Source organism: Phacochoerus africanus, chromosome 15 (genome assembly GCF_016906955.1).
Source record: "Phacochoerus africanus isolate WHEZ1 chromosome 15, ROS_Pafr_v1, whole genome shotgun sequence".
Lineage (NCBI taxonomy): Eukaryota > Metazoa > Chordata > Mammalia > Artiodactyla > Suidae > Phacochoerus > Phacochoerus africanus.
Window position 1 is genome coordinate 38,603,222 of NC_062558.1, and position 11,413 is coordinate 38,614,634.

At 52.4% G+C, this 11,413-nt stretch overlaps 1 protein-coding gene across 1 annotated transcript; it reads left to right on the plus strand.

Annotated features, from left to right (window-relative positions):
• The first annotated feature begins 1,374 nt into the window (after nt 1–1,374).
• SDS (serine dehydratase) lies at nt 1,375–11,056 on the plus strand. Its single transcript, XM_047761761.1, has 8 exons — nt 1,375–1,513; nt 5,803–5,957; nt 6,424–6,463; nt 6,686–6,825; nt 6,926–7,017; nt 7,519–7,746; nt 9,517–9,641; nt 10,500–11,056. Exons 2-8 carry the CDS (start codon nt 5,805–5,807, stop codon nt 10,706–10,708), a joined length of 987 nt encoding a protein of 328 aa, XP_047617717.1. The 5' UTR covers nt 1,375–1,513; nt 5,803–5,804; the 3' UTR covers nt 10,709–11,056.
• The last annotated feature ends 357 nt before the right edge of the window (nt 11,057–11,413 follow it).

Below are 11,413 nucleotides of genomic sequence, written 5' to 3' on the forward strand. Positions count from 1 at the left end.
AGCAGATGCTCAGGCAAGGTGAGATGCACACAGGGAGGCTGTGTCTATGAGGGAGCTTAGTGATGCCTGTATCCCTTCAGCTCCGCCCCCTGTATCCCCAACACACACCTGTGGATGTCCCACTAAGGAGGGGGCTTGGGAGTGCCTGTGGAAGGTCAGAGGGGGCCAGCAAAGGGGCTATTTGTGCAGGCTATTTGTGCCCCCTCTGCCCTCTGTCTCATCGATATTCTCATCCTGGCCAGTCAGACAAGAAAGCTTTGTCGAGGGGGCCAGGGAGAGAGCCAGCTGGGCTTGTGTGTGTTGGGGGGTGGTGGGGGCATCACCCCTGTGGATGTATAGACCCCTGCCAGAGACAGACTGGAGGCTTGTTATGGGGCAGGGAGGCAAGCCCTTCCCCTTGTATGATGATGAAGACAATGGTGATGATGATGGCGTTGGCTGCCAACGGTCAGAACACTCACCAACTCCAAGCCCCTCCCTACATCCACTAATCCCAGGAGGGAGGTACCATTAAAATTCCCATTTTACAATGGGAAACAGCCTCAGGCAAAGTGGCTTGCCTAAGGCCTGACAGCTAGTAAACTGGCAGAGCCAGGATTTGAACACTGACTCTGCTGGGTCTTACCCATCATAATGCCATCTGCCCCTCTAGGGTCAAGGAGTCATAAAGGATGACGGGTCAGCAATGAAAAAAACTGTGTTCAGCAGTTCCCATTGTGGCTCAGTGGAAACACTAGTATCCATGGGGATGCGGGTTCCATCTCTGGACATGGGTTAACCATCCAGCGTTGCCTCGAGCTATGGTGTAGGTCGAAGATGCAGCTTGGATCCCTCATTGCTGTGGCTGGGCCTCCTTAACCTGGGAACTTTCATATGGCGCAGGGGCAGCCGCTGGGAAGAAAAAAGCTGTGTTCAGATTGCAGATTTGGGAGTCAGATGGCTGGGTTCAAGTGCCAGACAGTCTTTTTTACTGTGTGCTTCAGTTTTCCTTTCTGTAAGAGATGAGGATAATAATAATAATAATTCCTCCTTGTTTGTTTCTTGGGTGCCTACTAAGTGCTAAGCCCGTGCTAGAGACTTTAAGTGCATTATCCCACACCTTCCTCCTGCAGCCTCCTCAAATTATCCCTATTTACAAGTGAAGAAGCTGTGGGTGGGGAGGGGGAAGTGGCTGGCGGGGCTGGTAAAGAGACTGAAAAATCTGCCAGGAAGAGAGGCTGAGCCAGCTTCCGGTTCCCCTCCTGGAAGCCCCCAGGCGGCCTGGGGCCAGGGGGCGGGGCCTGACGGGGGTGTGGCCCACCCTGAGGCCCCATTGGCTGCCTGGAAGAGGCCCTGGGAATAAAGCCCGGACCCGTTAGCCCTGGGATTATAAAGTCGCTTTACCTGCCCTCCTGTTCCGTCTCTCCGTGGATCGTCTACCCAGTCTCTCCATCTAGACCATCTCCAATCAAACCCTCCCCTGCTCGCAGGCTCTGTCCAGCCACCCAACTCACCGTCTTGCCTCCTGTGCCAGGTAAGTGCCCATCCTCAGACCCATCCCCAGGACCACAGTGCCTGCAGCCTGCCTGGGTTTTCCCAGGGGAAGAAGGGGAGATAGGGTCAGTTAGGCATAAAACCCCATGCTTTGGGAGTTTCCGTTGTGGCTCAGCAGGTTATGAACCCTACTAGAATCCATGAGGATGTGGGTTCCATCCCTGGCCTCGCTCAGTGGATCAAGGATCTGGTGTTGCCATGAGCCTTAGTGTAGGTGGGTTGCAGACGCAACTCCGCCCGAATCGAGTTGCTATGGCTCTGGCGTAGGCTGGCAGCTGTCGCTCCAATTTGACCCCTAGCCTGGGAACCTCCATATGCCGCGGGAGCGGCCCTAAAAACAAACAAAACCGCATGCTTTGAAGCCAGACCAGCTGGGTTCAGTACCAGCTCTGTGCTTCAGTTTCCTCATCTGTAAAATGGGGGTAATAATAGAACCTTCCTCTTGAGGTTGTTATAAGGGTCAAATGAGATCGTGCACTTAAAGAGTTCTGTCCAGGTATATTAATAATTCATTTTTTTTGGAGTTTCCATCTTGGCTCAGTGATTACGAACCCAACTAGCATCCATGAGGATGCAGGTTCAATCCCTGGCCTTGCTCAATGGGTTAAGGATCCAGCGTTGCCATGAACTGTGGTGTAGGTCTCAGACGCAGCTGGGATCCTGCATTGCTGTGGCTATGGTGTAGGCTGGAGGCTACAACTCCTCCAATTGGACCCCTAGCCTGGGAACTTCCATATGCTATGGGTGCAGCCCTAAAAAGACCAAAATAAAATAAAATAAATTAATTCACTTTTATTGAGCTCCTACTGTGGATCAAGTGCGAGGGGGAGGAACTTCTGACTTCAGGGTGACAGGTAGGCAGGCAGCCAGCAGCGTCCCTCTCCCTCCTCTGGTGCCTGGAACAACCCCCTTTTCTGAAGTCACCCTCAGCAGCAGGTGTGAATGGGTGCCCAGTGCAGTTTACAGCTGCTCCCTTTACACAAGGTGCTGTGCTGGAGAGAGCAGTGGAGAGGTACATCTGCCCCCTCACCTGGGAGCATCTGATAGTGCAATGGGAGACAGGGGTTATGTGTGTGTGTGTGTGGGGGGGCTCTTTCCAAACCACATGAAAGGGGTGGATGCCTCCCACCTCCAATCAGAGGGCTCCCAGAGGCCAGGGCTTAGCTACCTGCCAAAGACCTAGGACTTTAAGGTCCCACCAGCCAGAATGGGGGTGCTGTTGTTTGAGGAGTAACCTCCAGGAGCTAAAAGTTAATTTAAACAGAAGTGTGGATGTCCCTGTTTTGGAATGCCTCCAGCCTCTGACTTTTATTCAAGACACCTAAGGGAGAGGTGATGAGTGGATCCCCATCCCAGGACCTGAAGTTTGGTTAATTCTCAGAGACAGGGGGTGTGCATTGGGGGGGAGGGTGGTTCTAGGCTCCTGGGGTGGTCAGGAACACCATTCTCCACTTTTCTTCCAAGCCAGGCATATCTGTACCATATCTAGGAATGGGGGTGTGGTGGGGGGGGGGGGTCCCTGAACAATTAATGCCCAGGTCCGGGGGCTGTACCATTCTGGGAGTGGGAGGGGCCAGGGCCAGGAGTGCCCAGGGGCTGGACCAGTGTCCTTCAAAATGCAGTGGAGGGTGAGGGGGGGTAGCAGCCACCCTTGCCTGAGATGGTGGAGGAGGGGAAGACCAAGTGGGCCTCTGACCCAACCACCCTTGAATCAATTCTAGCTTTGATCAAGTTGAGGAGACTCAGTTTCACTTGTCACTCCGCAGGAGGAGCAGTGATGGAAAGCTTGCCTGTGTATGCAAGGGTGTGGCCAGACTGGGCCAGACTCAATGTCTTAGTCACCCGAAGCTTGTGCAGAGGAGGCTGGAGCCACACCCATGGGTCTTGGAGAGAGTCTGGGCTCTGGGCATCAACTGCCCCAGTTCAAATCCTGCCTCCCCCATTCACTGGCTGTGTGACCTTGGACAAATTCCATCTCTACTCCCCTCTACTGCTGTGTGACAAACTGCCCCCAAGGGAGTGACTGAAACTACAGTCAACATTCATTATCTGTCAGGATTCTGGGGCTTGACTAGACTCAGCCAGGCTGTCCTCACTTGGGGGTCACTTGGGGGCTGCAGTGTGACAGTGGCTAAACTAGAGTCATCCCCAAATCAGGTCCCATGTCTGGCCATCAGCTGGGATTCCAGCTGGAACTGTCAGGCAGGAACATCTAGCTGTGGCTTCCTCCAGTAGCCTGGGCTTGCTCCCCTCATGGTGGCTGGGTTCAGGGAGGGGCTTTGCAAGAGTCAGCTAGGTGGAGGCTGAGTTGACTGTCTTTCTTTCTTTCTTTCTTTTTTCTTTTTAGGTCTGTACCCAAGGCATATGGAGGTTCCCAGGTTAGGGATCTAATCAGAGCTACAGCCACAGCAATGCCAGATCTGAGCCGCATCTGTGACCTACACCACAGCTCACAGCAATGCTGGATCCTTAACCCACTGAGCAAGGCCAGGGATCAAACCCACAACCTTACGGTTCCTAATCAGATTCATTTCTGCTGGGCCATGACAGGAACTGCCTCTTTTTTTTTTTTTTTTTTTTTTTTTTTTTTGCTGCAACCTGCACCCTTTTTTTTGCATGTAAATTCCCTGATAAGGGATCAAATCTGTGCCACAGCAGTAACCTGAGCCGCTGCAATGACAACACCAGATCCTTAACCCACTGTACCACCTGGGAACTTCTGGGTTGTCTTTTAATACCCAGCCTTGGCAGCCACGGGGTGCTAGAACCAGTTCACACAGGCTCTCAGGAGTGGACTGTGTCCACCTCCTCCCAGATCTCCATTCAATGACATCCTGCTTCTTGCTTGAAATTGGCCTCATGGAGAATATGTACATCACGGAAGTACACCAAATAGAGATCAGGGCTTTCCTTTCCTTGGAGAAGCCACTGTGAAACATTCCCCAGCACACCACTGCTTGGAGGTCACATTGTGTCACTCCCCCTGCAGCCGCAGCCCCCCCATCTCCACCCCAGTTTCAAGGAGAGGAAGCACAAACTCAATCCCACCTCCCACCTAGAAAAGCATCAATGCATCGTCATAGGAGGTGCATGTGGAATCGGAATGGCTCTCAGTGGTCAACCTAAAAAATGGTCTGTTTCCTCATCAGGAAATCTGGATAATAAGGGTGCCTCCTAGGATTGCTAAAAGGATTAAATGAGAAAGTTTTGTGTTGTGCAGGGGTTAAGGATCCTACAGCCCACAGCTGCTGCAGGGTGGCATGGTTCCATGGCGCCCTGGGAACTTACCATATGCAATGGGTGTGACCAAAAAAAAGATTAAATAATTTAACATCTGTAAATCGGTACCTGGTACATGGTAATCACTTTAAAAGTGATTATTAAGTAATTTAATAATTATAAAAAATAAGCTTCGCCAACTTGCTATGGGCTTTTCAAAGGTTTTTTTTTTAATGCATATTTAAGTAATATATATGCACATGGAAAAACCTTCAAATGGTACAGAAGGGGATGCCAAGTGCCATTTCTCCCCCAGAGGCTCCCACTCTCACTGGTTTCTTTCTTTTTTTCTTTTTTGGCTGCCCCACGGCATATGGAGTTCCTAGACCAGGGATCAGATCCATGCCCTAGTTTCGACCTATGCCACAGGTATAGCAAGGCTGGATCCTTAACCCACTGTGCCGGGCTGGGGATCAAACCTATGTCCCAGTGCTGCAATGCTGTCAATTGTTGGCGCCACAGCGGGAATGCCGCTGACCAGGTTCTTGTGTGTGTTTCCTGAGATGCATGGGAATTATGCGCCTGTGCGTGTGTCCTGGCATTTTTTGGCACAGACAATAAATACCTCGTATCCCACCCCTGTTTTTGTCAGTTCACCATCTTACAGCTTTCTGAGTCAGCTCCTGCAAATCCATTTCCAGTTCATGACTTTTAAAAGCTGCAAGGCTTGGAAGTTATTTCTGATGTCCACAGCTTTCCAGCAGGGGGTGGGTGTCTCTTGGGATAAGGAAGGCGGAGATGACCCTTAAGCCCATTTTACAGATGTACCTGAGGTTGCAGGGAGTTTCCTTGTCCCATGTCATGTGGTGAGTGGGTGGCCTTGTTGAGATTTGAACTCAGATCTCCAGGATGCTCTAATCTGCACCTTGGCCTTGGCCTCCTGGGAAGTGGGGGGCGGGGTTCCTCCCAGCTGCACTGCCTACTGAATGGCAGCAGCTGGCACCAGGGTCAGCTCTCCTGACCCTCTGGATTTCCTTCCTTTTCTCCCAGCAATGGCGTTAGGACAACCCCTGCACGTGAGAACCCCTATTCGTGACAGTATGACCTTATCCAAAGTGGCTGGCACCACAGTCTATCTCAAGCTAGAAAGTTCCCAGCCCTCCGGCTCTTTCAAGATTCGGGGCATCGGACACCTCTGCAAAACGGTACAGGATGGATTCTGAATCATCAGGGCAAGGGTGGCAGTTCCTCTTTCTGGACAGGGCAGGGCCAGTGCTGTGTAAACTCCTGGGAGTTCCAGGCTGGGCCCTGCTGATTCCCTACAACACCTGAGCACCCACCATTTGCACCCGCTCTGGTTAAGGGGTGCCAGAGGGTCCTCTCTTGGGCTGATCCCAGAGCCAGCTGCCTGCCTCTCCTTTAGCCTTCCCTGAGGCTGTCCTTTTGGGGAAGGAAGATGTTATCTGAGAATCTAGGGCAGCACAAATTCCAGGTGAAGGAAGGAGGGGTCAGTACACATGGAAATCATTGGAAGGGAGTTCCCTGGTGGCCTGGCAATTAAAGAAGCCAGAGTTTGTCACTGCTGTGGCTCAGGTCAAAAGAAATCATTGGAAGGTCTTCCAAGTAGGAGGGAAGAACTTGGCCTGATTCCCTCCCTCTTTGTCTCTGCAGTGGGCTGAGCGAGGCTGTGAACATTTCGTCTGCAGCTCTGGTAAGTGGTTTGCATGCCTCCTCCTGTCCCTTGCTGTGTGTCCTGGGGCTGGGCGCTCCATCTCTCTGGGCCCTGGTTTCCCCAGCAACATTTTTCATTGCATCATTTGCAGAAGTCCCACTTTGGAATTCCAGGGGGAGGCCAGTGATCACCCAGGGAGGGTTCAGAGTCTCGAGGTTGGGGGCAAGCAGTTCACTAATACTCTCCCCCCACCACCGGCAGCGGGTAATGCAGGCTTGGCAGCTGCCTATGCAGCCAGGAAGCTGGGCATCCCCGCCTTGATTGTTGTGCCCAGCACCACACCTGCCCTCACCATCCAGCGGCTCAAGAATGAGGGTGCCATGGTCAAGGTGGTGGGTGAGGTGAGTGCCAACCTGGGGCAAAGGCCAAGGGAGGCACTGGTAACAGGGCCAGGTCCCCCAGTGCCTCATCCCCTCCACTGCTTCCCTGGTGACCTTGCAGACCTTGGACGAGGCCATCAAGCTGGCCAAGGACCTGGTGAAGAACAACTCAAATTGGGTCTACGTCCCTCCCTTTGACGACCCCCTCATCTGGTATGTGGAGCACAGGGTCACCTGCGATGGGTAGTGGCCATCCCATTACACCACAGAGTGGACATCTGCCATGATGCACACCATCAGGCTCAGCGGTGACATCACTAGAAGCGCGCGCGCGCGCACACACACACACACACACACACACACGGTATAGCATAGCACAGCTGGTAGCTGGCATCCCCAGATACGAGCACCAGTGCCCACTCCCCATGGCTTCTTAATTCTCATAATTGGTTGAGGGCTGCTTCCAGGGAGTGTCATCTCCTGGCACTGACAGCTGCCACATTCATAGTGCTCCAGTGTCCAGAGAAGCCTGCAGGTAGAGATGCAGATGCTGGCAACTGGCCATCAGGGTGGAGTCAGGGACAAGGGGACCAAGCCCCAAGGCCCATCAGCTGCCTGGGATAAGGGCAAGTACAGAGGACAAGTGACAGCTCCAGGACCCCTGCCTGGTGGCTCCAGGAAGCCCAGCCTTGACCCCCTCCCCCCCACCTCCAGGGAAGGCCACGCTTCCATCGTGAAAGAGCTGAAGGAGACGATGAGTGCAAAGCCGGGGGCCATCGTGCTGGCAGTGGGGGGTGGCGGCCTATTGAGCGGAGTGGCCCAGGGGCTGCTGGAAGTGGGCTGGGGGGACGTGCCCATCCTCGCCATAGAGACCATCGGAGCCGACAGCTTCAACGCTTCCACCAAGGCCGGCAAGCTGGTCACCCTGCCCCGGATTACCAGGTAAGCAGCCAGGGGTACAGCCATTATGTTCAGCTAGTGCTTGGGAGCTCCCCGTTCCATACTGACTGCCAGGTAGATCCTGATGCTCACCTCATTTTATAGGAAACTGTCACTTGCCCAGAGTCACACAGCCCGTGAGTGGTATGGCTGGGACCGAACCCAGTTCTTATGACTGTGCACAATGAACATTACACTTCCTAGCATAAAAAGCCCAATTCATCATTTTGGGTTATTCTGTGCAGGGTTTTACACACCTCATTAATTTACCAACCACTTACCAGGCCCCTAATATGTGCAAGACTGTGGCTGATCCTAGGGAAAGAGTTGTGAATAAATTTCCTGCTCCCAAGAAGTTCATATCCTAGCCCCAAACCTTTGACAGATGGTGTTTAATTAAGATTAGGTTTGGCCGCATCATACAGGAGCCTAAAATAACAGTGGCTTAAACAAAATTGAACTTTATTTCCCCTCATGTTAAAAAAAGTCTCAGAGGTAGGCAGTCCAGAGGCAACTCCAGGAAGCCAGGGGCCCAGGATCCTTGAGTTTGTTCTCCATCATCCAATCATGTAGACTTAATGGCCCCAAATAGCTGCTTAAGTGCCAGCTATCACACCCACACTCCATCTGGCAGGAAGGAGGAAGTCAAGCAGAATCTATAGCCCCTTCCTTTAAAGACACACAATACTTCTACTTACCTCTCATAAGGTATAATTTAGTGACATAGCCATGCCTACTAGAAGGGAGGCTGGGAAATGTCTTATTGGGCATCCATGTGTGCAGCTAGAACAGGTAATGAAGTAGACAGGTCTTTGGCACTGATAGGAAGAACTAAGTCCAGGTAAGAATTTCCTCTGGATTTTTTAAGCTCAGCACCCACAGCTACCCTGTTGGCCTCTGATCCCGCACTGTAGGGAACTGAAATAATTGTTGAGTGGCTACTATGAGCCACATGCTGGGCTAAGGGCTAAGGTGGTCCAGGTCCTCAAATTGCTTATGGGTGAGTAGGGGAGACAAGCTGGGGACAGAAGCCGTAATCATGCCAGAGAGGCTGCGGAGAATGCCAACACACTGAGTCACATCCTGGGGTTATGGGTCCTGCTTGCAGCCTTGGCACCCTACCCCCCACCCCAGGCACGCAAACTTGGGGAAGTGCCTGCACTCTCTGCTTCGGTTTCCCCTTCTATGAAATCAAACCAATGAACATCAGAAATTGTTGTGAGGTTGAGACAGTGCTTGCGACATGCTTTCTCAAAGCCATCGCTATGTTTGTGTTATGGGGGCAGAGAATTCCCAGGGGGCCATGGAACTGGGTGCTCCCCTTAGAGGAGGTGACCTTAATCCTGAGCCTCGAAAAAGGACAAGGCAGGGGTAGGGCAGGGAGAGAAGTGCTAAGTTTAGCAGAGTTAAGCAGGGGAAGGTGACAACCAGGAGCAAAGCCTGGGAGTCCCATCAGAGACCCACAAGACATTTCTCTCAGGCGGTTGCACCCAAGTTGCCATGTTGAACAGAAAATGATGCTCTTTTCCCTTCCTTCAAACAATCTGTGCCCTATTGGAAGACTCCATTCTGTTCAGCAAGCCCCTGGAACTTTTCAGTGCTTTACAGATTCAGAGGCTACGCCAGGTCCCCCAGCCCAGGGACTCTAGTTGCCTCCTTCCTCTCACATCCATCTTTGTGTCTCTTTCTCACTCTCCCTGCCCATCCCGACCCTCGGCCTCCCTCCTCTCTCCGTTCTCTGTTTTTGCCTCCCCCTCATCCCTTGCCTCTCAGTGTTGCCAAAGCGCTGGGCGTGACCACCGTGACAGCTCAGGCCATGAAGGTGTTCCAGGAACAGCCTGTTTTCTCTGAAGTGGTCTCAGACCAGGAGGCTGTAGCCGCTCTTGAGAAGTTTGTGGGTAAGTGCCAAGTCCTTTTAAGAGGACCAGTGTCTGTCCCCTCCCTAGAACTTCCCATTAATGAAAAAGGAATACAAGGCAATGGAAAAAATAGAAAGACCAAAGGGACAAATGAAGAAAAAGTCTGAGAGTTCCCGTCATGGCTTAGTGGAAGCAAACCCGACTAGAATCATGAGGATGCGGGTTTGATCTCTGGCGTTGCCTCGAACAGCGGTGTAGGTTTCAGATGCGGCTCAAATCCTGGTTGCTGTGGCTGAGGCGTAGGCTGGCAGCTGTAGCTCCAATTTGACCCTAGTCTGGGACGTTCCATACGCCCCAGATGCAGCCCTAAAATAAATAAATAAATAAAAATTAAAAAGAAAAAAACCTGATAATCATAACAGCAGGGAACAATAACTGAGTATTTAAAATATTGGTTTTGAGCTTCCTGGTAGCCGGGGTAAAGAAGAAAACTACAAGCCTTAGTGTTGGATTTGGAGGTAGGTCTCTAACTAAGTTGGACTCTTCCTGGGTTTATCCTAAGACAGAGGTCACTCCCATATACATTTATGTTGCCACTTAGTCCTCCTGTACCCACACTTAGTTTGGTTAATGTCCTGGCACTCTTGCTCAGAATCCGTAACACTGTGTTCAGGAAATTACAGTGGTTTTATCAGTGCTAGCACAGATGATGAAACTCAGTCTTGGCTCAGGCCTTGGCCGTTCAATGTAGGGTAATGATGAGGGGTGGGGTTGGTCCAGGGCCAGAGTTAGGCTAAGGCTGAGCGCTGATTGGCTCATGCTCTACCAATGGCCCAAAGGTTCCCTTGCACCCTGTGGGACTCTGGCTCCACCCTCACCATCCCCTTCCTCTGGCAGATGATGAGAAGATCCTGGTAGAGCCTGCCTGTGGGGCAGCCCTGGCCGCCGTCTACAGCCAGGTGGTTCAGAAGCTGCAGGGAGAGGGGAAACTCTGCACCCCGCTGTCCTCCCTTGTGGTCATCGTCTGCGGGGGCAGCAACATCAGCCTGGCCCAGCTGCCAGCCCTCAAGAAACAGCTGGGCATGAAGAGCGGGCCTCTCCATTGAGGACCCACCACACCCCCTCCTCTGGAAGGGCTGGAGTTTTATCCAGAGCCTCACTGTAAATACTCTTCTTGTATCTGCTGGGAGCCTCCTGGCCCAGGCCAGCCAGTAACCTTCCTGTTCTCATGATGGGTCAGCTGTACAGGTGCCTGAAGGTCAGCAGCCAGCAAGGCTGTGAACAGGACTCTGGTATCCAGGTGACAGCTCTCTGGCCACCCTATCCACCCTGGATAGAGTGACAGCCACCCACATGGAACTCACCAGGTCCCCAGGGCGGGAGGGACAACACTGGGTATCCCCTTTTCTAATGTGTAAACGTTTTCATTGAAGAAAAACGTCTATTTATTGAAATGAAGCTCCTTTGAGTTTTTCCATCATGGGTGAGGTTTTCCTTTCATCCCACCAAGTCTGCTGTCACCCCTAGCTCTCAACAGTGAGCACCTCCAGCCTCCATCCCCCACCCCTGGTAGCCCTGGGGCCCCACATGGAAGCCAGGACCCCAACTCCTGCTGGGTGTATGTGCCAGGAGGGGGTGTCCTTGCATGGCAGGGGGCAAGTGAGGCGAATGGTGCTGAACAAGAGGGGCTCAGGGTGGGATGAGGGCTGCCTCCATGGGAGGTAGAACCAGCTGACCTCCTTCTGATGGGAAGTCCCTCCTGATAAAAGAATTTTATCACAGAAGCGTTGAGAGTGGAGTGGTGAGCCCCC

What these genes read in the sequence shown, in the direction of transcription:
- SDS (XM_047761761.1), top strand. Translation starts at nt 5,805, where the DNA reads ATGGCGTTAGGACAACCCCTGCACGTGAGAACCCCTATTCGTGACAGT. An exon ending in ACATTTCGTCTGCAGCTCTG is followed by an intron (nt 6,464 to 6,685) that starts GTAAGTGGTTTG and finishes CACCACCGGCAG; the next exon opens with CGGGTAATGCAGGCTTGGCA. An exon ending in CGCTCTTGAGAAGTTTGTGG is followed by an intron (nt 9,642 to 10,499) that starts GTAAGTGCCAAG and finishes TTCCTCTGGCAG; the next exon opens with ATGATGAGAAGATCCTGGTA.